Here is a 26,572-nt window from a genome sequence, read left to right as displayed (position 1 = left end):
TTGCCTCATCACTCTGCCTTTGTCCCTGAAGGAATGGAAGCGACTGAACAAGGATGAGGGCCATTTTGCATTTCTCTTTGTTGCTTGGTTTTCCATGAGCAAATAATTCATCATCAAGTAGGCAGCTACTGGTAATGAGTCTCTGTTCTTAGGCTAATCTTCAAAAAATGGATTCAGTCTATTGTCATGACTATAATGGAAGCTTTTCTGGTGGAATAAAACCTGGCAGAGGTGAGCAGACTTCTAGAGCAATGAGACCGGAGAAGAAAAACTTCCTAAATTAGTTTACTTACTAAGGATTATAGCAGTAGTGTGAGTCCCAGAGGACTCAGAATTAAGGAGTGACTTTAGTTGAGTATTTTAATCAGAACCAGATTAAAAAAATACTTTGTACTTCAAGAGAAGGGATTTATATTAGAGTTGGAATAAAAATAACATCCATGAACTTGGGCAGATTTTCAAGTTTTACAAAGATATTTCCTTACCACAATACCGTGTTGTAGAATATAATGATCATAATTCCAATACAACAAATATTAGTATTTTTAACTCTATAAAGACCGCTGTGTTGAGTGTTAGGGATACAAAAAGGGAAAAAAAAGAGGAAATGCCTGCCCTCAAGGGGCTTATATTCTCATAAACTCCACATAGGAAGCAGAGATTCTGAACTTTTCTGGAAGTGATTTTTTGTGATAGTGGTTTTGATTGGATGACCCATCTGATATGTATTTTTACACTGAAGTAAATTTGGTTGGAGGTAAATGGAAAACATCAATACACACTTAAAATTAAGTGAATTAAAATTTTGTTTGTGAGAGGGTCTTTTGGAGAACAAGGAAATTCACATTTGAAAACCAATATTTGTCTTTGGATTTTGAAGCACTCGTGAGCAAGGTGGAGCCACGGGTTCTAGCTAGCAGAGCTAGGGTCAAATCTTACCTCTTATGGTTTTTACCTGTATGGGCAAATTGCTTAACCTCCCTGAACCTTAGCTTCCTACCTACAAAAAAGAAGGGTTTGGACCAGATGAATTCTGAGGTCCCTTCTAGCTTTAAAACTGTAATCTAAAAATTGGAAATTACTATTATAGAAGCTTTGCATCCAAGTCAGAGAATGTCCTACTAATCCTATAGGTTACCTAAGCATCTTTTTATATTCTATCCTTTCTGTCTATTCAAACATAATGGAAAATACTGAGGTGATGTATGGGATGATGACTCTTACACAAATTAAAATCAGAGACTCGAGGTAAAAAAGGCAAAAAGGGATTTATTGTGATCTTGCCAGAAAGGGCAACTCCCAACAGACAAGGTGTTAGCAGAGGAGTTGCAAACTGCTAACATAGGATTATATAGACCCTAAATGCAGACGCCCCCACCCTCTGACCTTTTCTCCCATTGTCTGGGGGAGTTCTGGCTTATATACCTAATGTAATAATAATAACAAACTCTTAACTTGAATTTCCCTAGAGAACTGCTATACAAGTAGATATTCTTGGATGATAGAATTCTGTTACCTGAATTCCTATCACCTTTAAAAGAAGTCCTTAAATGCTAATTAAGAAGTGTGTGGGGGGGAAACTAGAGGGGAAATATTCATCCAAGACAATTGAACACCTGCAGCTTTTTGGCTATAGCTCAACTTTTTCTTGCAGTCTCTAGGTCTTATTCCTATAGAGGTCTTCACTCAGTTTTTCTCTCATTCAGTGTTTAAGGGACATAGTAGTTAGAGTTGGAACACTTACCAGGTGTGTGATCCTGGGCAAGTCACTTAATTTCTGCCTCAGTTTCCTTATATGTAAAGTGGGAATAATAATAGCATCTACCTTTCAAAATTGTTGTGAGAATAAAATGAAATAATATTGTAAAATATTTTATAAATCTTAAAGCACTATATTAAGTAGTAGCTATTATTATCATCGGCATCCATAATTATTAAAAGTCTGTTCCATTCAGAAGAAAATAAATCATTCCAGGGCAGAAGTATGAGGATTTTTTTGTATTTGGGGGCAATATACTCAATGACTTCCCTCAGGCTTGATATGGTTAGTACCCAGAAATCATCATCAAATATTTGGGAGCACAGGAGACTCCCAAATATTTGATGATGATTTCTGGGTACTAACCAGGATTATATTAAATGTACAATAAGCCTTTTTCATAAGGTAGTGAGTATATAATCTTTGTCCTTTTGATCTAAGGATAGAATACTAAGCATGCAAACATATGGAATTGGGAATGTTATGGTGGAGTCACAGGTTGCACAGATTGAGCTAAATAACCCCTATGCTTCCTTCTAACTTTCAGATTCTATGATTAAATATTGACAAAGAATAAATGCATGTGAATAAGCTTTTCATTTGGGAGCACATAAATTTATAAACATGTAAATTTTTAGCTTTATTTATCCAGTAGAAAGTATTTGAGTATGATGGGGTTAAGCCAACAAATAAGAATAATGTCATCCTCTTCTAGAGGTGAATTTTTATCTGTTTGAAATAGGGAATAATTCACTTCTCGATGTTGAGTGACTTTCCCCATTATCATTAGGAAGCTTTATTTTAAACTGTGATTTAAAATGAATGTTAATGACATTTTGTTATTTTCTTCTTCAATAGGGTTTTACTATTTGAAAGCTTTAGAGATCCTTTTTTATGGAGGGCCTTGAATGGTTGTGGGCCATCAACAAAAGAGCCACCTTGATTTCCACTTCATTGGGAAAACAACATGAGAATCAATATTGACTAAGTGGATAAAGGAGGATCCAGGCCAGTGAAAGCTTTTTATCTCTGGGACTTCTAGTTGGGTAACAAATGAGTCTGCAAAGCAGATAGAGAATCATGAAAAGTGACAACTGATTTGGACTTAGGAAGGTCAATGTAATAGAAAAAAAGATAATGGCTTATATTTCTGTAGAAATTTAAAGTTAAGAATCACTTTACAGGAATTAAAATTTGTTTCCATAGAGCCCAGCACAGTGGCTGGCACAGAGGTGGTATCTGATAAGTGCTTGTTGATTGATTGCCAGTAACCAATAAGAATTCAGTAATCAGAAGAATCATTCCTCATTAGAATTAATGTCAGAAGAGGCAAAGAGGCAGTTTTCAAAGGAAGAAATACAAATTTCTAACATGAAAATTCTGACATATGGGAACATAAAATGTGTTGTAATGAAATATATGAAAAATGTCATGTATCACTAATAATTAGAGAAATGAAAATTAAAACAACTTGTGGTTCTAACTCACACCTACTGACTAGAAAAGATGAGAAAACAGGGAAATGACATTTGTTTGTGGAGCGATGAGAAACAGGTACATTAGAGCACTCTTGGAGGAGCTACAAATTATTATAGCCATTCTGGAAAGCAATTTGTCACTAGTCAGAAAGTTACCAAATTATTCACATCCCTTGACCCAGTTTTACCATTTTGAGGTCTATATCTCAAAAGAAATCAAAGAATGAAGAAAAGGATCTGTAGGTACAAGAATATTTATAACAGCTCTTTTCATAATAGCAAAACATTGGAAACTAAAAGGGTATTCTGTAAGCAAATGATTATATGTAAATGTGATGAGATATTTTACCATAAGAAATGATGAAATGAACAATTTCTGAGGACACTGGGAAGAGCTTTATGAACTGATGGAGAGTGAAGTGAGTAGAAGTAAATTTATATAGTGCTAACGTTTTAGAGAAAAACAGTTTTGAAAGAATTTAGAACTCTGATCTAAATAATTAATGATAAACCACAAGCCCAAAAGAACGAAGATACAATATGCTACTTACCTCTTGGCACAGAAGTAATTAATTTAAAATTCAGAAAGTGACATGCATGTTTTAGATATGGCTAATGTGGGAATTTGTTTTGTTAGATTACTTAGATAAGTACTGAGGCATTTTGCTTAGCGGTGGGGGGGGTAATGAGAGGTTAATTTAAAAATATTTCTTACTTGAAAAGTAACTAAAATAAATTCTAAAAATAAAAACACAACGGAATTTAAAACTCAGAATTTGTGTGTGTGTGAGAGAGAGACAGAGAGAAAGGAGAAAGACAGAGAGAGAGGAAAAAAGAGAGAGACACAGAGAGAGATGGAGATAGAAAGAGAGAGAGAGGAGGAGAGAGGAAAAAAGAGAGATAGAGACAGAGAGATGGAGATAGAGAAAGAAAGAGAAAAGAAAGAGATGGAGACAGAAAGAAAGGAGAGGGAGGGAGGGAAGGAGAGAAAGGAAGAAAGAGAGGGACACAGAGAGAAAGGAGAAAGAAGGAGAGAGAGAGAGAGGAGAAAGAAGGGGAGAGAGAGAGGAGAAAGAAGGGGAGAGAGAGAGAGAGGAGGAGGAGGAAGAAGGGAAGAGAGAGAGAGAGGAAAGAGGAGAAAGGAGAGAGAGAGAGGAGAAAGAAGGAGAGAAGAAAGAAAGAAAGGAGAGAGAGAGAGAAGAAAGAGGGAGAGAGAGGCAGAGACAGAGAGAGAGTAGAATGGAGAGAGAAATTCTTCCTATCTGGTCTAAACTGGATGTGTTATGGCCCAGTCACAGCATTGGTCAGCACGGAAGCTTTAACTTGCTCTGTTTTTCTGAGTTGGTCTGCTTTGCCTGATCCTTAGGCATCCTGATGGCCTCTCTATCCTGGAGGCTCATCATGTTGATGCTAGAGTTGATGTGTTACCCAGTTGGATTTATCCAAAACTTTGGAACTCAAGACACCCCCCAGCTCAGCTCTTTAGCATCAGGGACTTACAAGTGTGTCAGCACACCTGGCTAGCCAGGTAAAATTTTACCTCCATCTCCATGACTAGATTGCTGATTGAAGGAGAAAAATCCATGGCAGGTATGAATGTACAGTGCCTGAGCTCAAATGAAATGAAACCTGACATCTAGCAGGGATCCAAATTTAGGATTTGCAAAGGTCACTGTGCATAAATCCCTTAGGTAAAGATTTGAGTGCCGAGCATATCACTGCAGCTGATGAGAGAGACAAAATCTTTCATGCCCATGGGGGATTTAGAATTTGGCTGTGAAATGAATAAATTCTTATTTCAAAGGCCAGCCTTGTTATCAGAGTGGCAATGAATGGGAGGTATTTTATAACATTTTCCAGTTAGTGAAAACAGTTCAAAATATGACAGCATGTGGCACTTGAAGGTTGCTTCAAAGAAGATATTAATTTACTTTGGAAGCACAGCAGGTTCTCCATCAACCTTCCTCTCAACCTTCCTTCCTCCCACTTTCCTTCTCCCCTCCCCCTCTCTTTTTCTCCACCCCTCATTCCCTACATACACAGCTGTCTTCCAAGGACAAACTCTATCCAGCTCGGGAGGCTTTAAATCGCTTTCTTTTAGCGACATGCTGTTTGGTTTCCTTCCTGAAAATTGAAATATCAATTCTTTGGCTGCCTTCTCTGGCTTTGCATGCCAGTGATGTCACTGCCGAATGCCATCTCAAATGCTGATCGTTTGAATTCTGCCTCTAAGTTAGTTATTGTTGCTTCAGCTGTAGACTTTGTATTGACCTTTCCAGCAGTTCTTTCAAGATGCTGATACTCCACGGAGTCATCACAGAAAAGAATGTAGGAATATGAACTTGCAGACGGGGTCACATCAGTGATCTGTAGTGCCTTAGGAAGAGTAAGTGTTCAATAAATGTTTGAGGAATTTTAAAAAAATCAATGGAGTGGTATAGCATTCAATCCCCGATCATGGTACCATGGGGGAAATTTGTAGATTATGATTATACATTCATCTATGATTTAGAATGAGTGTAAGAAAAATGGAAAACATGATCCTAGCCTTCTAGGAAATGATTAAGCTTTTAGTTTTTTCCAATATTCTTCTAGTATTCAATATATTTCTCTATATCCCATCCATTTGGAGCAATTTCTGGCCGTCTACTTCATCATTGAACTTCCTGACCAAACTCCAGAGACTGTCCTGAGAGATTTGATCTATAAAGGTAACCTTTCCACATCTAGGTTTAGGGATGTGATGCAGTGGCACCCTCCACCCCTACAATCTAGAAAATTTATCTAAAAATTTTTGGCCACTCTCCCTTTGTACCAGAGAAGTCCAAATTTTTTTCTTTTTCTTTTACTATATTTTAAATTTTGGGCTAAGAATTTGGTCTAGGCTCTATGCCATTTGCAATTCCTGCAAAACTTCTTCAAAATTCTTATTTAATTTCTTAGGCTCATCTATGATGACACCTCAATGGGAAAAAGTCAGTTATGGAAGAAATAAACTGTACTCTTCTTTGGTGTTCCCAGCCTGGGGGCAAATAATCCTGATTGGTAGGTGAATGGGCTAGTACAAATTCAAGCCCCTTTAGCCAGCTGTGCCAGCCACACTTATACACACACCACCCTCCCCACTTTCTACCACTTTCCCCCTCTTGCTCTGGGGACCATGATCAAATCAGTGTTACTATTGCCCTGGAAATGGGCATGTCAGTTAATTCATCCATGGCTCTATTAGCCATCCCTGTGGCTTCTCACACCCTGGGAATGTACCTTTTGCCACACCTTCATCTTTCCCTATCCACTACTTCTTTGCATTGTCTCCCCCTTGTAAGCTCCTTGAAGTCAAGGATAATCATCCTTTTTTATCTACTACTCAAGTTAAATGCTGAACAGATGCTTTTCATTTTGATCATTTTATTGAATGAACTTTTTTGCTGTTAATTTTGGGGCAGTATCTTCTGGGAGTCATGTGCAATGACTCCAAAAAACTCTCCTGGTCTATAGCTAATTGCTTAATGTCCCTTCTCACAAATATGGTCTGGATTATTTAATTCAGTGTCTGTTAATTACTTGCTATACACATATAGAAAAATGAAAGTCCTTGCCCTTAAAGATCTTGCATTTTATGAAGAACTTGCTTTCTGTGTGTTTTCCCCTAAATGGATCACTGTGTACTACACAAATGTAGTAACTACATTTGTGTTCCTCTGCTGCTTACCTGCCCCCTCACATAGTTTTGTGAGGTCTTCCTGCAGTGTACCTCTGTATCTGGAAATCTTTCTCTATTTTGGAAAAATTGGCATCTATCATAAGCATGTGGAATTCACTGAGTCACCTGAAATGTCATTGATACATAACAAAAAGACTACCACAGTCTGGGGACCTGGTCAGAGCCCTGGCTCTGATATCACTTGGCTACGAAGAATTAGGCAAGTGATGCTATTTATCTAAACTTTGTTTCTTACTTCTCTGACCTTCTCTTTTCTCTTTATCTAATTTCACTTCTTTAGAGTTAAGAAAGCCTCTTTTTGGCTTTTTCATTCTTTTAGACTACTTTCTAATCTCAATCTCTATGTTAGGACTGGATCCTGGGCACTTCTAGAAGGAAAATCTGGGTTGGTCCTGTTGGTATTATTGGCTTGTGTTTGTCTAGTTTCTCAAGGCAGCTGAGACTGGCAACATGCAGGCCTTGAGGGTTTCCAAAGTGGTCAGATCCAGGGCACAGTCTGATTGCTGCCCACCCTGGTTTTACCTCTCCAAGTTTTTCACCTGGGTTTGGGTCTGAACAAGAGTAAAGTGCTGCAGGGCCCAGTCATTATTAACTGTCTGGGAGCTATGCTGATTTAGTGATAGTACTTATTCTTCCCTTTGGTCTATGATTCCTGCTTTGGTCATTCCTCTGTAGCCTTCACACTGAGCTTGAAATTAGAAGTGAGACTTACTTTGCTCCTGGAATACAAGTCACAGATGCTTCCACTTGCTATAAAACTGGCTCTTGTCTTGGTATGCAGCCCAGGGCCTACAACCATTCAGCACCGTGGGCAGATTTTTGGGAAAAGAACTTACTGTACTTCATTCTGTTGTATGTATAGGCAGGTCCTCCCTTGCCTCTCTGACTCAAAAATCACTTGTTCACTTGGCACTTGTTCCACATCCTGAATGAGGTTACTGTGCCCTTCTATGGTTCTTGGGAACTCCTCTTGCCCTGGTGAACATCTTCCTGTGCTGAAGTGCTCCAGCCAATAGTGTTATGGCCAGACCTGATCATCATTATCTGTAGGACTTTCTATCTTCTAAGCCGACCTGAAGTGGAAAAATGATTTACTGGGATTAAAAAAAATTGATTTCCCAAATAGGATTCTGTCCAATGTGTTTTCTAGATCTGCTTGAAGGAGATTTTTGGGAAAAGAGCTTACTGTACTTCATTCTGCTACCCTTCAATCTTGACACTATCCTCCCTTAGATCCCAACTTTTAACAGAACTTAAGGACTCTACAGAGGAGATGGAAAGCTACACAAATCCAGCCACTGTGTAGCACTCAGGGAAGATCAGAGTTCTTATAATCTTAGAGATTTATAATAATAATATAATAGTCTCTTATTCTTGATGATGCCTGGGGACCTTATGACTGTCAATATTTATTCAAAAGTCTCTTTGAGTTAAAACTAAAAAAGCTCCTATGTACCATCCAGTACAGAGCTTCTGAGATAGGTTATGTGACAGTGGGCAGCTTGCCTTGCTAGACAGGTACTACAAAAACATTTTGACTCTGTCCACAGGGAATCCTTGGGGTTGAAGGTCAACAAATGATTTTCATGGACAGGAGCCCCTTAAGCTTCTTTTCTTTCCTTGAAATATTTGGCTCTTTTCAACAATGAGGTGATTCAAGGCAATTCCAATAAATTTGTGATGGAAAGTGCCATCTACATTCAGAGAGAGAACTTTGGAGACTGAATGTGGATCAAAGCATGGTATTTTTAATTTTTTGTTGTTATTGTTATTGTTTGATTACTTGTTTTTTTTCCTTCTCCTGTTTTTTTTTTCCTATTTGGTCTGATTTTTCTTGTGCAGCATGGCGAATATGGAAATATGTTTAAAAGAAATGTACCAGATTGTTTGCTGTCTTGGAGAGGGAAGACAAGGGAAGAGAAAAATTCGGAACACAAGATTTTTCAAAAGAGAATATTGAAAACTATTTTGCATGTATTTGGAAAATACGTTTAATGTATTTAATTTAATACATTTACTTTAATTCAATTTAATACTATTAAAAATAAATAAATAAAATCTAAACATAGCCACTAAAAAAGATAAAATAAAGAAAGTGATCTATGTGCTTAGTCTATCCCTGCTGATTCTAAACTCTGCCTAAAACAGGTGTTTGAAGTTTTTGGCATTGCTGTATTGCTAGATCCTCAGAGATTTAATGCTTTGGAAATTCCCTGTTCTCCACATTCCACTCCTATGGGGTATGGGATGAGGGAGATTTTAGTATGTTAATCAGTGCCTGCTAGAGGGATCCAGGAAGATATTCCAGATGCAGAATAACAAAGCTTGACTTGCATCAAGGAGGAAGGGTCAAACCAGAACATGTTGATATTGGGATGCCTGTGGAATGCTGAGAAAAACTGAAGAACTCAATCTGCAGACTGAGGGATTTTTGCATGAGATTAGTGGGGAAAATTGCAGGAAGGAGAGGGAATTAACAAATTTTATGCCTCAGCAGTATTCCTCAGCTTCATCTCTTCATTGTAGTAGCTTTTGGTCTCTGCTCCAACTTGTTGTGGATATATAGGAATAGTCATGGACACTAGGACCTCAATGAATGTTTGCTGATCATGGTCAAAGCAGGGGTATATACAGTTCTGATCTCTTCTTAGCCCTATGGCTTTGTAGATAAGTGGAGTAGCAAGGAAGATCTAAATGTGGTCCAGTCCAGATGAATGAGAGGATTTGAATAGAATCAAATGAATTATCTTTTGTGTGACTGAAATTGAGAGGCAGCTATGGTGGATGTTGTGGTGCATGGAGAGCCAGCCTTGGAGGCAAGAAGTCTTTGACATTCTGGCTGTGTGACCCTGAGCGCGCTTTATTTAGGCAACACTCTTGAGACTGTAAATTACAGAGAGGATGCAAACCTGTCTTGGTGGAGGGAATTTCTGTTCCTGGAGTTCCTTGTACCAATGAAATCACAGGTCTAACCCCTATTCCTACATATCCTTGGAATTATCCCTTCCTGGAATTTCTGTTATCTTGCTTCTACGTTCCCTCTTTGCATCCTTCAGGCACGGCTCAATTTGCTATTTTTCCTCCTGTGTGTACTCTCTTGGGGAGCATAATATACCTGGACAACTAACCCAGAAATGCTGGATTCTGTTAAGATCAAGTATCCCTGAGCTTTAACATTACATGTGTCATAACAAATCTCCAGCTTCTTCTTCTTTCCTCACCTCTTCTCTCCCTTCTTTTTTTTTCCTCAGCTTGCTGCATTAGAAAGACAAGTATTTGATTTCCTGGGATATCAATGGGCTCCCATCCTGGCCAATTTCCTTCACATCATAATTGTCATCCTGGGCCTCTTTGGAACCATTCAGTATAGGCCTCGATACATTGTGGTGGTAAGTAATATTTGCCTGTTCTACTCTCCCTTTGGCTAGGAGGATCATGGGAGGCCTGAGTAGAATCCAGAAAATAATGCATTGAAAGAGAACAGAATCTGTTTTCTGTAGAGACATAAAATAGTCTAGCATATTTTAAGTCATTCTCTGGATTGTTGTTTTGTGTTAAGATAAAATTGATTTTTCCTCCTGAATCTGCCCTATTCATCTTTGTTTTATTTATAAAAATGGACCTTTTCATAAGTTACTAGAGTTAATAATAAACATAGGATACTAATTTTAAGAAATAAGCAAAAACTCTTTCTCCTGGAACTGGAGGGTGGATGGAGAGAAAGGAATTAGTATATTATTGTTGATGACTGTAAAAGCCATCCCCAAGCCTTTCTACCCTGCTCTGTTCTTTAACTCAGCCTGCAATCGAAACTGACAAGTCTCCTGTCCTTACTTCAGCAGAAAAGGAAAATTGTCAATTTAAATTCCCTGCTGACTCAAAGAATGGTGAAGGGAGAGAAGTAGTGAGAGAAGCATGAGAGTAATCAACCTGCATTCTTCTGTGGGGTTACTAGCAGTGGTCACCTACCATAGAGAGGCTGAGGAAGACTTTACTATTTTATTTGCATAGAATCCTGCAATTGTAGAGTTGGAAGGGATTTGAAAGATTATCGGATTCCATTCCATTACCTCATTTGACAGATGAGGAAATATAGGTCCAGAGAAGGGAAATGACTTGGCCATCCTCATGAGGTGAGGTGATAGGACAAGTACTAGAACTCACATCTCTGAACTGTGCAAGGTCAGGGCATTTTCCATTGGAATTTGTTGAGATCAGCAGTTCTCCTTAAAGACTTAAAGTAAATTAAACTGAACATTTTCATGCAATAGTTGTTATATTCCTATATTCACTCAAATCTCCATTGGAATGAAAAAGATCTTTTATTCACTATAAAACTATAATCCAGGTAATTTTAGCCATTATAATCTGGTCAGCCACTGAATAGAATGAAATCAGCAGAATAGTCCCAGAGAAGCCTAATCATTCAATATGTGCCTTATTCTAATACTGATGCCCCACAAATTCCAAAATCGTCCATCATCTTGATAGAACTTGCAGAAACTTAGACTCGTGTTCTAACTTTTTGCAAACTGATGTAATGAGGAATGAAGGGGATGGGTTATATGGAGAAATCTGTAGTTAGACCAAGATGACTTAAAAAATATTTAGGAAGACTGATAATGACCTCCAAACGTTTTTTCTTTCATTTATTAATTAAAATAATAACCTCTCAGCTCAGTGTCCATACATTAGCCCCAGTCAATTTCAGGTTCATGGCATGTATTCTAGCAAATGTTTTATAGGCCTTATGTTTCTTCCTCCTCCAAATGCTCATATGATCTGATATTCAATGTGTGACTCTTTAATCTGTAGAATCTCTGACTGTGAATATCATTATGGAGTTCATCAATCTTTGCTCCCACATGGCAACCAAGGAAACTACATTTATAGTCTTTCTTTTTAGTGCTAGGTCAACATCAATTGAGGAGGAATCATCATACCATGGCTTAAACTAAGAATTAAAGGGACAGAATCAATCAATCAATAAGAAATAGATAACACCAACTTTGTGCTAGTCAATAGGCTAGGTCCTAGGGATACAAATACAATGAATGAAACAATCTCTGTTTGCAATGAGCTTATGTTCTAATCTGGGATACAACAAAGTACACATATATACATGTAGAATCAATATAAAGAAATGAAATATAAATAAACACAAAGTAGTTAAGCACCAGGTAGTTTGAAAGAAAGGACATTTAGTAAGTTGAGGGTTGAGAGAGTCAGGAAAATATTTATGTAAATGATTGTGATTGAACTGCAGAATCTTGAAGGAAGAAAGGAATTCTATGGGAGAACTAAGGAGAGAGAGAGAGTATTCTAAGTATGAAAGATGGCTAAGGTAAAAGCATGCATATATGTGGGGACTACTGAGAAAAGGAAAGAAAGATACCATTAGGCAGTTGTGAAAAGCTTTAAAATAATCTCATTGGCACGTGCAAATCTTAGTTAACTTAACTTAGGCAGAAAACAGACGTCCAGTTGCTACTGGACCTTATCTCCAAAGTTGAGACACGTTCATGCCATGAAGATTAGAGAATGAGGGATCCTTTGAAAACATTCATGGTCTGGTCACAACACTGTTAAAATGTGTAATGACTTTTATAAAGGACAACTTTTAATCTTCTCCAAGCTAGATATACAAAAGCAGGGAGTAGTCACTTTCCCAGTTTGTTTTGCATTCCTGATTTCTCTTCCATTTTGCTTCCTCCTAGTATGCAGTGTGGACAGCCATCTGGGTCACTTGGAACATCTTCATTATCTGTTTTTACTTGGAGGTGGGAGGACTTTCAAAGGTGAGTCAAGGATAGGGTGCTATTTGAAATACAAGGAAACCAGCTGGCTGTGGAAGAAAAAGAAAGACAACCAGGCTCATGTGTCCCTCATTAAATTTAAGAGGGTAGTGGAAAGAAGGGAGCTAATTCACTCATCTTGATGCATTCGTTGTGTGCCCCTTAATTTCTTGATTCAAAGCAATTAGAAATGTTCAGAAAGTCAAAGCACATTTCTCAGATTCTGGGCAGTAACTGTTGTGGTTAAAATTTTAAACTTATAATTCAAAACAGGACAAAGGAGTCCTGGAAGCAAAAGGGATTGTGTGAAACAGAGGAATTTAATAAAGACTTAGTGACATCCCCCCCTACTCCCCACATATATACATACATTTATTAGAGTAAATGCTTTGAGAGACCCAGCAGCTCCAGCTGAAAGCTCTGATTAGCTGCCTGCAACATGTTAATTGTATTTCATTATCCCCTTATTATAGACCTTTTTTTTTTTTTTTTTTTTTAATGTTGCCATTGTACTTACGAGTGGAGATTGGAGGGCGGGGAAGAAGTGATCCTTGCTTTCCCTCTTTTCATACTCTGCAGCTAGCTCCTTTGGTCTTTTCAGTAGGATATTTAGATGGTACTCAGAACCAAATAAACACCAAAGTTGTCAATCCCAAACACTCTGTAAATTGCTAACTAGGAAGAGCAGAATTCAGAGGGACAAATTGGTCTGGGTTCAGTTCTGGATTTTTTCAGGGGGCCAGAAGGCTTGGGTCAAATGTCAAGTTGCAGATGTTATCGTGATCAGGAATGTGGCTTTGGGGAAGCCCTTTCCAGGTAGGCAAAATAAGATTTCTTGATTCCATAACTAATTGCTCTTTCTGAGGGATTACCGAGTTGCCCCAGGGCATTCCCTTACTCAATGCTCTTCACAAATTCCATTCCTGATGGTAACCAATTAAACTTTAAAACTCTAACCCCTGGCCCACATTTGTCTGTTAGCTCATTGTTGTTGTTGCTGTTCATATCAATGAGGTCAGCATTCATCAAGCATTCACTGAGCATGACAGGCAGAATACAGTAGATGAAAGAAAGTGTTTTTTACAGGGAGGGTGAAGGGAAGTCACGCTCCATTTTTGATGTTTCATTAACTATGCAGTGCCAGACGCTGAGCTCTCTGATAGGATGTTTGATGTACCAGACCTGCAGCTTTCTTGAGTTATCTGGATTTAACTGCTTGAAAGGAGCTTCTTTTGCCCTGCAATTCCTGCCATAACGCCAATGCTTTTATAATCAAAGAGCACAGTTATCTTTGTTGGTTTCATTTAATTCTCTGTCAAAGATGGTGGTTTTGGCTGGAGCTGTATCTTCTGCCATAGCTTATAAATTCATAAACCACCACACTGGGCTGACCCCCCATGGGACTTTTTTTTGTGTGTGTCAGTCTTGCTATTCAATCTCATATATGGCAGCAGTGATGACATTAGACTGGGGAATGTGCCTTTCCTTTGTCTTCTTTTTAATCATTTTTAGAAAAGTCTTTGCAGACAGATATTTTACAAGTTTAGTGAAAGGTTGATGGGTCTTTCAGTTTTGCAGAGCTCCTCATGAAGCATACATGTCAACCAAATTGATTGGAGAGAATGCCAGCTTGTCTGTTTCCTTCCCTAAAACCTTGGTAAAGAGAGCAAGAGCTGGGGTCTTCTAGCTCCCCATGTGATATTAGGACCGGAGGAGAAACAAAGTAACAGAGCTCACAGATTAGATGATAACATCCGGGAGAGATGATTGCATTAGTGATTATACGCTGACCTGCAGTGTCCAGGTTATTTAAGAAAGGGAAGCAGTGCAAACATTGCCAGTAAATATTATAAGCTGGCTGGCATAATTATATGATTATAGGGAGATTATGTGTAAGGAATAAAGAAGAAGAGACAGGAAAGAATCTTTTTTTAAGTCTAGGAGAGCAGAGGGGTTGTTTGTACTGGTCAAATTTTGTGGTAAAGTATTCATCACTTGTGTATTCTGCTGATGGCCATCCTCACCTGAAAACAAAGGATACAGCAGGTAGGATCTGTTTTCCCCAGGCATTTTGTCAATCTGTTCTCCCCTCTCCCCCAACTCCCTCACAGATTAGACACATTATATCTGGGGAGTGGTCTAGGAAGATTTCTGCCTCAGAATCGACAAATAACTGCTGGTTTCATTGTGCAGTTTGGGACCATTTTCCCATCTATAGAAGGCTATCATGGTGGGAGGCTGGCAGTGCCATAAGGAGGGAATGAATTCAGAATGTGATATATAATCTGCTTGCCCTGCCTGGTTTTAAAGCTGCCTGAATACTATGTTCTCACATTGCTCTAGATTTTCAATTGTTTTAATCTACCCTATTCAGGCATAGAAAAATTGAATGCTAATGTGATCATGCTCTCATAATGGTTGGCGATGATAATATTTCAAATTTGCCTTGCATTTTAAAAAAATAATAAGAGATATGAGAGTGCTGCTTTCTAGCAGACGTTTTTCACCCATTTCTGGTGCCTCTGTTACATTGAGACCTGGTGCTAATAGATCATCCTTCGTTGTCTTTTTTTTTTTCCCATTTTTCTCAGGGTACTCTTAAGAGATAGGTAAAATAAGCATTAGTATTCCCATTTTACAAATGAAGAAACTGAGGCATAGAGAAGTTAAGTGACTTCCTCATATTCACCTGCTATGGTCAGGACTTGAATCAAGTTTTCTAGATTCACAGGTCAGCACACTTTTCTGTGAAGACCTCCTTTTCCAGGAGAAATTAAACTGGTGGGTTGCTGTACAGTAGAGATGTGCCTGGAAAAAAGCAAAGAGACAGCAACATTCACTCAACAAGGGAAAGATGAGAGATGGCAATGGTAATAATAGTAATGCCTAACATTTATATAGTGAATAAATGTTTGCAAGTGCTTTACTTACCTTATCTTATAACATTTGACAACAACCCTGAAAGGTGGATGCCATTATCACCTCACCACCCTTTTAGATGAGTAAATCAAGATGAGTGAGGTTGACTTACCCATGGTTACTTAGCTAGTAAGTGCCTGAGGCAAGATTCAAACTTGTCTTTTCCTTTTTATAAATTAATTTTTATTCTGAAACTAACAAATGCCAAAGAGGATGAGTATACCTCAGGAAAAAACAGGCAAAACATTGTACATTAAATGACAGGTCTTTAGGATATGCAGTTTGCTTTTCTTTTTAGGGATTTATTAAGAACCTCATGTAACTTTCAAAGCTGTCCTGTTTAGGGTTTTCTTGCTGGCCTTTCATTTTTTCTCTCCATTTAAAAGAAAAAGAAAAAAAAGTTGCCTCAATGACTTTTTTTAATATATATTTTATTTTTTCCCCCTTATATATTTTGTTTTCAAATGTTTTTGCTTTTATTATATTTTTATTTTATAGTCAACAAACAATAATCGCAATGATATATTCTATTCTTGGCACCTTCTGATCAATTGTGTGATTGCAAAAAAGATAATTCTCCGTAGAATATCATTTACAAAGGCTTGACTGCTCCTTTTCATTTGTTTATCAAAGATGCCTTTAGTATAATCATAGATTATTTTCATAAAACATTTTTTAGAAATCAGAAAGTTGTCATTCTGACTTGAGAGTTACTCATATATCCTCAATCACATTATTTGATCATAAATAATTGTGGATTTTTTTCCTAAGCATTTTGTACCCTCCCTTTTTTTGCTGAATCTTGGGAATCAATCATGTGATGCTGTCTTGAACCTTCTTTGAGAATACCTAATCCAGTGCTGCTGCTTTTCTTAGTCTTTTTTGTGTGTGAATTCATTTCTCCTTTCTCTAGTACATTTGGGCCTATTATGTTAGAGTTCCAAATTGGCTCATTTCGTCTCTCTATCAGTTTTCTTATATTTTAACAGCCCTTTGGTCCTCTTCAAATGCAAGCTTCTTTAAGATTGATGCTTTTCTTTCTATCCCTAGAGATGAGCCTAGAGCTTATGGTTTTCATCCTGAGAAAACGAGAAGGGAGCCTTTGTACCTTAAAACCTAAAGGCCAGGACTCCATTTTGGATGTCCCCATTATATGTTTAAACAATTTTTTTAAGTTTTGAGTCCTGAGTTTTATCTCCTTTTCTACCCAAGGCAGATATAGGTTATATATGTACAATCATGTGCAACATTTCTATATTAGTCATTTTTAATAAGAAGACTTGAATGAATATTAGTCATTTTGTACAAAAAGACTTGAATAAAAGAATGAAAGTGGAAAAATAGTGTATACAACATTTTCCCTGTTCTGTTCACTTTGCATCAGTTCATGTAAGAATGACTTTCTTTTTTAAGATTTTGTTACCCTATTCCTCCTCATCTTTCAACACTTTCCCACTGGAAAAAAAGAAGAAAACTAAAGCCCTTATAACAAATATATATAATCAACTAAAATTAATTTTCAAGTTGGCTTTGTATTTATTCTGCATCTTGATTCCATCACTTAATCCTCTGTCAAGAAGTCAATAACAAACTTTATCATCCTTCCTCCAATTCCATCAATCGGGGAAGTCAAATCTTCCTAATTTCAAGCCCAATACTGTATGCTGGATTACCTAACTGCTATTGGTAATAAGAAGGGAGAGGAAGAGATGAAGAATGAACCTTCCTGTGAACAATCTTGGGCTTCATATTTTGTGGTAACTGCAGAAGGGAAAGATAGGTGACTTTGAGGAGGTAAAAGCCAAAAGTGGGAGAATGTAGGTCTTATACTTGTATTTAAAAGCATCTGCTGCACAAAGCTGGCATGGGGTTAGAGACAATAAATCATTTGGAAAAGAACTAGAGGTTTTAGTGGACTGCAAATTCAATATAAGCCATGTGTAACCTGCTTCAAAACAATCTTAAAAACTGCATTGATGGAGGAAGAGTATCTAGAATCTATACTCTGCCTTGGTCATACTATATGTTGCATTTAGTTTTGCATGCCCCATTTTAGGAACAGGGAAGCCAGATCAGGGATGGGAGCAAAAATCGGAATGCAAGGATTGGGTGGAGGAATTAGGGAGAGAAGTGATTTATGGGGCATAGGATGACCATCTTCAAGGATTTGTAAAACTGTCATGTGGGAAGAAATATTAGACTTTTTCTAATTGGATCAAGAGAGAAGTAGGTGCAAAAAGTGGAAGCTACTAAGAAGCAGATTTGGACTTAATAGGATGAAAACTTTTATTGGCTGCTTTAGAAATTATCGGGGTTTTCCTTCACTGGAGGACTCCAAGCAAAGGCTAGATAAACATTTGTTAGGTACGCTGTAGGGGGATGCTTTCGTCAGGTGTGAGTCAGATTTGATGTCCTCTAAGAGATCCATTTCCACTCAGAAATTCTGAGAGTCAAAGATTCAGAGCGTTAGAGAAAGGCAGAATTAGAAGCTATGGGTGTTAGTTCCAGTCAGATTTTATCTTGATAATAGGGAAAACATTCTAGCAATTATAGCTGTTGAAAAGATGAATTATATTGCTCTGGAGTTAGAAGGTTACACTTCATTTTATGTCTTTCTGTATTACTACTTGAGGCACCCAAGTGGGACAGTGGAAAGAGGCTTGGGCCTAGAGTCAGGAAGAACTGAATTCAAATTTTACCTCAGAATTGGAAATTAAGTGAATGTCCATCAATTGGGGAAGGTCTGTATAAGTTATGGTATACAAATATAGTGGAATATTATTGTTCTATAAGAAATGATGAGCAAGGTGATTTCAGAAAAGCTTGGAAGGACTTCCATGACTTGATGCTGAGTGAAGTGAGCAGAACCAGGAGAACATAATATAGTAACACCAGGATTATGTGATGATCAACTATGACAGACTTAGATCTTCTCAGTAATACATTGAACCAAGACAATTCCAATAGACCTGCAATAGAAACTGTTATCCACATCCAGAGAGAGAGAAAAAACTATGGAGATTAAATGTATGTTATTTTCACCTTTTTTGGTGGTTGTGTGCTTTTTCTTTCTTGTGGTTTTTCTCTTTTGTTCTGATTTTTCTTTCACAACATGATTAATATGGAAACATTTTTAAAATGATTGTATATGTATTCTATATATCGGATTGCTTTCTGTCTTAGGAAGTGGGGTCGGTAAAGAGAGGGAAGTAAAAAAAAATTGGAACTCAAAATCTTACAAAAATGAATGTTGAAAACCATTTTTACATGTAATTGGAAAAATAAACTACTTTTGGAAATTTAAAAAACCAACCAAACAAATTTGACTTTAGATACTTATTTGGCATTTGACCCTGCCATTTTACTTCTCTACTTTAGTTTCTTCAAGTGTAAAATAGGGATAATATTGTCACTTCCTTCTTAGAGTTGTGAGAATCAACTGAGATATTTGTGAAGTTACATAGCACATAATAATTGCTTTGCAAATGCTGGTTTCCTTCTTTCCTATTTGTTAAGGATAATATAATATAATTAATTAATTAATTGAAGTATTTGACCCTCTCCAAACCATTTTCTATAGAGCTACCAAATTCAGTTTCCTCAAGTCTGATTATATAACTCCCCTGCTCAAAAAGCTTCCATGGTTCTCTATAGCCTAAACAAACAAACAAACAAACAAACAAGCAAAAGGATAATGTAGAAGGGTTGCCTCTTCAGGAGAACTGAACCTCTGAGAATTTTTTCTAATCTTAAATTTTATAAGTAAAAATGAGAATGGGACTGTCACCTGTGGAGATCCAGTTGTCCCTATATGTAGTAGGTAACCTAGCCAACTAGTCAATCCTAGAGATTCTGATGTAAATGAGATTGTATAGTACTTCAGAGGTTTTGGAAACTTCAAGAAGTCTAGAGAGAATTCTTTTTTATGTCCAGTTCAAAACACACAGACATACATACGTATACCATCATCATCACCATCTTCATCATCATTAAATCCAGTTTATGTGGTTTATATTTCTGAAGCTAAGAGCATCCTTTAAACCTGTCATTGGGTTGGTAGTAATGGAGAAAAATGCTGATGAGTCTGTCTGATGTGAATAAAGTTCCTGCCTTGCACTACAAGTGAACCCTCATTTGCATATGGACTTCAGAATAGGTTGCTCTTTTCATTGGAAAACCATTCCCTTAATGCATCATTACCATAATGCCACTGGAGGAAATGCTGGAGAAACTGGATTTCATTTAAAAAGTTATTCCTTTCACATGCTGAAGTCTCTTCATATTTTTAAGCCAGAGCTATAGTTTTGTCTGCCAACCCCTGCTTTTTCTGGCTCAATGTCTGGCTATGGGGCAAAAGCCAGAATTTTAGTATAAGGGTGCTGTTACAGAGAAAAGTCTCTGTACCCATCCCATCCCACCCCCACATCCTCCTAAGAAAAACCTTCATTGGAGAGAGACTTCCAGTGTTCAGCAGCTCAAGGGGCTACCTCTGGGATAATTGTGCCCAAAATGGAGGTTTTCCCTTTGCAGCTAAGTCAAAATCACACCAAAAACACTGGTCTGTGGGACAGGTATCTAGGGTACTGTTGCTGCTACTTCCTGAGAAAAGATCCATAGGCAAAATGTACCCCCCAAACCATCCAGGGTCTATAAGCAGAATGCACCTCCAGAATTATCTAGGATCCATAGGCAGAATGCACCCCCAAAACCTTCCATGGTTCATAGGCAGAATGCACCCCCAAAACCTTCCATGGTTCATAGGCAGAATGTGCCCCCAGAACCATCCAGGGTCCATAGGCAGAATGTACCCCCCAAACCATCCATGGTCCATAGGCAGAATATACCCCCCAAAACCATCCATGGTCCATAGGCAGAATGTACATCCAGAACCATCCAGGGTCCATAGGCAGAATACACCCCAAAACCTTCCATGGTTCATAGGCAGAATGTGCCCCTAGAACCATCCAGGGTTCATAGGCAGAATACACCCCTGGAACCATCCAGGGTCCATAGGCAGAATGCACCCCCCAAAACCATCCAGGGTCCATAGGCAGAATGTACCTCCAGAACTATCCAGGGTCCATAGGCAGAATGCATCCCCAGCTCCATCCCTATCCACAAACCATTTCCTCATAAGGGGACATCAGTCTTGAATTAACTGATCCAGAGGTATGAATAGCTACTATGTTTTAAGCAAAAGGAGATATGAATAGTTGATATGAATCAAGTAGAGATTTGGTTAGTGCTGGTTGGGGTTTAATTCTTCCTCTCCCTTCCCATTCCCAAGATCCATGCCTTCCATGAATCTTACAGTTCTACAGCTAAACCTGAGAAATTGGGGCTTATCTAGAGCATCCGCAGCTAGCTGATTGATTAATGATAGGACTCAGGAAGGGCAGTGAGCTAGAAAAAATGGAGTTTGTTAACTCGGCAGCCAGAAGAAGAGGCTCTTATGGGCAATAACTCAAATGGAGTTGAGTGAGTTAGGTAAGCAAGCAAGAGAGCGTTGAGTGTTTCTGCTTTTACAAGTTTAATAAATGTCTGTGGGGACAAGAGTACAAATGTCAAGGAAATTGTTACATGGGTTCATAGACGAAGAGTCATTTCCTTACAGTTCTGAAGGCACTGCAGCTTTTCTGCTCAGGAAATAAAATAAATGAAATTAGAGGAATGAACACTGGTTCATATTCTGTAGTTTTATTTGTTACTCTGCCTCCTTATCCAGTATAAGACCTTTAGAAAAGACAAGGGTACAGTTATATATGAAGTAAGTCTATGTCGTCTGCAAGGTCTGTGTGAACCAAATGTATCATCTGGAAGCCTTCCTTTTTCCCCTCCCTCCCTTTCCTGTACCAAAAAAACAAAAATAAGACCCCCAAACCTTAGCACAATCTTAGATTGTGTTGACAAAAAGATACTGTTCAGAGAAAAGGTGATAGGTTTTGGCCAAGACAATGGGACTATCTGGGACATGCAAACCACACTTTTAGCAAGGACATTGGCAAGATGGGGGACATAGACAGAGTAAGGAGATCCAAATGATGAGCAAATTGTATACTGTATAATAACAAGAACATTTAAAGAAACTGGGGATGTTTAGGCTGAAGAAGAAAAAATTGGAAGGGAAAGGAACAATAATCGCCACCAGATTTTCAAAGGGATGTCATATGTTATAATAGTTGGATGACTACTTGTTGATGTTATTGAATTAACTCCCTTGCAGGTAGTGATTGTGCTAGATCAGGGCTTCTTAAATGTTTTCCACCCATGACCCCTTTTCACCCGAGAAATTTTTATGCAACCCCATGTATACAAATCAAATATTTACTGATAATAAATCATAATTTCATGACCTCCACATTCATTTACAAATATCAAGTTGATATTTGTTATTGCTGTTGTTGTTCAGTAGTCATGTCTGATTCTTCATGACCTCATTTGGTATTTTCTTGACAAATATACTGGAGGGGTTTGCCATTTCTTTTTCCACTTCATTTTACAGAAGAGAAAACTAAGGCAAATAGGGTTAAGTGACATGCCCAGGGTCACACATCCAGTAAGTGCTTGAGGCCAGATTTGAATTCATAAAGATGAGGCTTCCTGATTCCAAAATTTGTACTCTGTGCACTATGACTGTTCCTAGCTGCCCTTAAGTTGATATTTAAGGAATAATAAGAGAGATCAGAGTCCATTAGACTTGGCAGGCATATGACCAGGATTTAAGACTTAACTGCCATTTAGTTATATTATAGGGCGTTTCCTGACCACTCTCGGACTCAGGTTTCTTTTTTTTATAATAATTTTTTTTATTTTCAAGATATATGCAAAGATAGTTTTCAACATTCACCCTTGCAAAACCTGGTGTTTTTCTCCCTCCCTTCGCCCCACCTCCATCCTCTAGAAAGCAGTATATATTAAACATGTGCGATTCTTCTATACTTATCATGCTGCACAAGACAAAGAAAAAAAAAAAGCAAGCAAACAGCAATAAAAAAGGCAAAAATACTATGTTGTTACACATTCAAGCTTCATAGCCCCTTCTCTGGATTTCTCTATATCCCAAGTTTATTGGAATTGGCCTGAATCAGCTGATTGTTGAAAAAAGCCTTGTCTATCACAGATGATCATCACATAGTCTTGTTGTTACTGTGTGCAATGATCTCCTGGTCCTGCTCATTTCACTCAGCATCAGTTCGTGTAAGTCTCTCCAGGCCTCTCTAAAATCAGCCTCTGGTCATTTCTTATAGAACAATAATATTCCGTAACATTCATATACCACAATTTATTCAGCCATTCTCCAACTGATGGGCCTCCACTCAGTTTCCAGTTTCTTGTCACTACAAAAAGCACTGCCACAAACATTTTTGCACATGTGGGTCCCTTTCCCTCCTTTTAAGATCTCTTTGGGATATAAGCCCAGTAGAAATACTGCTGGTTCAAAGGGTATCCACAGTTTGGTAGCCCTTTGAGCATAGTTCCATATTGTTCTCCAGAATTGTTCACAACTCTACCAATAGTGTGTTAGTATCCCAGTTTTCCCACATCCCCTCCAACATTTATCATTATCCTTTTCTGTCATCTTTGCCAGTCTAAAAGGTGTGAGGTGATACCTCAAAGTTTTCTTAATTTACCTAATCAATAGTGATTTAGATCATTTTTCATGTCTAGAAATGGTTTTAATTTCTTTGTTTGAAAATTCAGACTCAGCTCTCTTATCTCTAAGATGTGTGGGCTAATTTCCTTCCTTTTCTAAATGTCCATTTAGTCTAAGAGTCCTCCCAACTCTGACATTCTAGATTCTATGGTTCATTAGTCCTCTCAGGACTGATAGAACATGCTTCCATAATATACAATACTAATCAGAAGCTTATCTTCTTTACATTAAGGTGCCACTTTATTCTTCTTAAAGATTTTTCTCATGTTCCTCTTTTTCTTTCAGGGTCCAATTTGGTACTTTAGAGCATAACTTAGAACTGAAAGGGATCAGAGTCTATATCATTCCATTCTCCTTATCTTTTAAAAGGTTAAGAGATGGAGGGTTGGAGAATTGAAGAAAAGCCCAGTCTGGGCCAAGGTCATTAGGGTCATTTCAAAGATGGGATTTGAAACTAGGTTCTCGGTTCCAGAATCAGTGCTTTTTCCATTAATCATAATGCTTAGTTAAAGGAACTCTTTCTTTCTATCTCTCTTTCTGTGTGTGTCTCTATCTCTATCTCTTTCTCTATCTGTCTTTCTGTCTCTTCTTTCTTTCTCTCTCTGTTCTGTATCTCTCAGTCTATCTCTTTGTGTGTATCTCTGTTTCTCTATCTCTTTCTCTCTATGTTTATGTCTGTATCTCTTTCTCTCTCTTTTCTCTGTATCTCTCTGCTTGTATCTTTCTTTCTCTGTTTCTGTGTGTTTCTTTATGTCTGTCTTTTTCTCTCTGTATGTGTCTCTCTTTCAGGTGTCCTTCCTTCCTGCCTGCCTTTCTTCTCTCCCTCCTCATTGTCTAAATTTTAGTCCTTTATAGTGAATAGAATCCTAAACTTCAGGGGACTTGAAGGTCAGCTAGTCTTTTCTTCTGCTTAAATGCCATGGAACATTTAACCCATCATACAGTGTTTTCCTGGCCTTGATGATCTTATCCAAACAAGTCTCCAGACCCATCCCTGGTAATTTCCCTTAAGGATTATGGAGCTGTAGAACTGAGGGTTTTTTCTTGATATCTAACCTGAGACCTGTTGCTATAATTTTTGGTTCTCTCTCTCATCTGTATAGATTGGGCAAACTAATTTTAACCCCTTTTGCAAAACCCCTTCTCAAATGTCTGTATACTTAGAGACTTACAGTAACATAATACTCCAATTGTACATCAAAGTACTCTATTGATCCATACCCCTCTCCTCTTCTAAACACACTTATTTGCACAAGATTATCTGTGTTCAAAAAGAAATATAGTTTTCTAAGGTTCTAATCCTGAAGTCTTCCAATTCTCATTCAGATCATTAAGTTCAATAAACATTTACTAGAGTGCTAGATTTGGATCCAGAGGTTCTAGTTTTAAATCTTGTTCTGGTATTTAATACCTCTGTGTTCTTGTGTAAATTACTTGATCTTGCCAGGCCTCAGTTTCTCCACTTATAAAATGGGAAAATTGACCTGGGTGATGTTATGCTGAAAGCACAGAGTTGTAGGATCTGAGTTCAAATTCCAACTTTACTAGTTGGCAACACCTGAATGCCTTTGGGCAAGCTACATTACCCCTTTGGGCCATCTTTCCTGATATATAAAATGAGATGACTAGATTAGATAACCCTTTCAACTTCAATGGTACTATATGGAGAACACTATATTTTATATTATATAATCATATAATATGATTATATAATATATAGATTGGTTAAACTAATTTTAATTATTTAAATATTATATTGTGTTATATTATATCATATCATATGCAATGCAGAACACTGCCCTAGTAGCTGGGATTAAGGGCACAGAGAGCCCTATTTCCATGAAGTTCATATTGGGGAAAACAGTGAGCATTTAAGCACCTACTATGCTCCAGGCACTAAGTGCTTTTCCAGTATTATCTGACTTGATGTCTGATAGATCACGGGGAATTATCAGGACCTAAGTTCTGTAATCTCAGTCTTGGATCCATCCCTCAGCTGATAACATGCCTTACACCAACACCACCACAGGATATCTTGCCAAAGAGTCCGACTAGTGCCTGATAAAATCTTTTCTCCGAGACTTGCCTGGAAGCTTTTTGTGAAAAGGGAAGGAGATGCAGCCTCCCCTCCAGCCCCGAGATTCTGGGATTCTGTCTCTCAAGGGCCTTTTTTCCAGCTTGTGGAGGGCCAGCTGTGGGGGAGGAAGCCTGCAGGCTCCTCTGAGCAGCGAGTTTCCCGAGTTTGTTTCTGCTCTGCTTCTTAGTGCCCCCGTAGCATCTCAGCCAGACATGGTTCCTCTAAGCCGCCATCCGGCTGCTTTCTGTCACCATAATTGGTGGGCCTCATGGTGCTTCTGTGGCTGCCAGCTCCCCTGTGAGCTCTCATCAGCCTTCAGAAGGATGCCTTGGGTACAGAATGAAGGGATTCCCAGGTACTGCTGCTGCATAAAGTTATCTGTGAGGAGCTGCAGGTTCATCTCGGACTGCGTTTTCAGAGCAACTGCTGCGTATCTGGAGATGGGCTGTACACCTGTTGCCAGGACTCCGACCATTCACTTCAGAAGACACTTCCCTCTTCTTCCTTTGGGTCCCTTATTTTCTGTGTTATAGAAAAAACGCCCATTTTTCTTGTCTGCCCCATGAGATCTGTGGTTGTCCTGCTGAGTGTATCCTACCTCCTACCACATTGGTCAGTAAAATAAGTAATGGATTTTAGAAATAGGATCTGCATTCAAATCTTCCCTTTAGTAACTTTGTGATCCTTTCTGGGTCTCATTTTCCTCATCTGTAAAATGGATTGAACTGGATAACCTCTAATTTACCTCTAAATCTATGATCCTGTGCTGTGGTCAGAGAGTGCTTAGAGATGGGGCTAGGAAGTATTCATAGATTTTGGTAGCTTTACCGTATATTTTGGAGAGGGAAGGGAATCCATATTGTTGCTGTGTGTATTAAGATTTAATACAAATAAATTCAAGGAGCCGCTGTAAAGAATGCATCAGGCTCCTTTCCATTAACTTATTTGAATGCAGAGCTTGCAGCGGCTACTTTCTCTGTTGTTGAGTGTGATCCAGTTGATTTTGGCTCCTGGTCCTCCAGCCCGATTATTATAATGGTTGAACAAATCATTATGGTCTCCAACTCCCTAAACTAGTTCCTGCTCAACAGAAGCAATTTGGGGAAGCACAGAGGGTGCAGAATTTGTGGTGTTGAACTTTGAATCATGGAAACAGAGGTTAGATC

The 26,572-nt window shown here is 38.2% G+C and overlaps 1 protein-coding gene across 3 annotated transcripts in view; it reads left to right on the top strand.

Moving 5' to 3' along the window:
* The window catches only part of NKAIN4 (sodium/potassium transporting ATPase interacting 4), a 109,519-nt gene that overhangs the window by 45,565 nt on the left and 37,382 nt on the right, over window positions 1-26,572 (top strand). For all 3 annotated transcript variants that reach the window (XM_012539624.3, XM_012539623.3, XM_003757608.4), the window contains exons 2-3: window positions 10,213-10,350; window positions 12,679-12,759. In XM_012539624.3, the coding sequence (XP_012395078.1) occupies window positions 10,213-10,350; window positions 12,679-12,759 (219 nt within the window). The remainder of the gene's footprint in view (window positions 1-10,212; window positions 10,351-12,678; window positions 12,760-26,572) is intronic.

This window comes from Sarcophilus harrisii, chromosome 2, assembly GCF_902635505.1.
Source record: "Sarcophilus harrisii chromosome 2, mSarHar1.11, whole genome shotgun sequence".
Lineage (NCBI taxonomy): Eukaryota > Metazoa > Chordata > Mammalia > Dasyuromorphia > Dasyuridae > Sarcophilus > Sarcophilus harrisii.
Note: the sequence above shows the minus strand (reverse complement) of the source record. Positions and strands in the feature narration are given on the sequence as shown.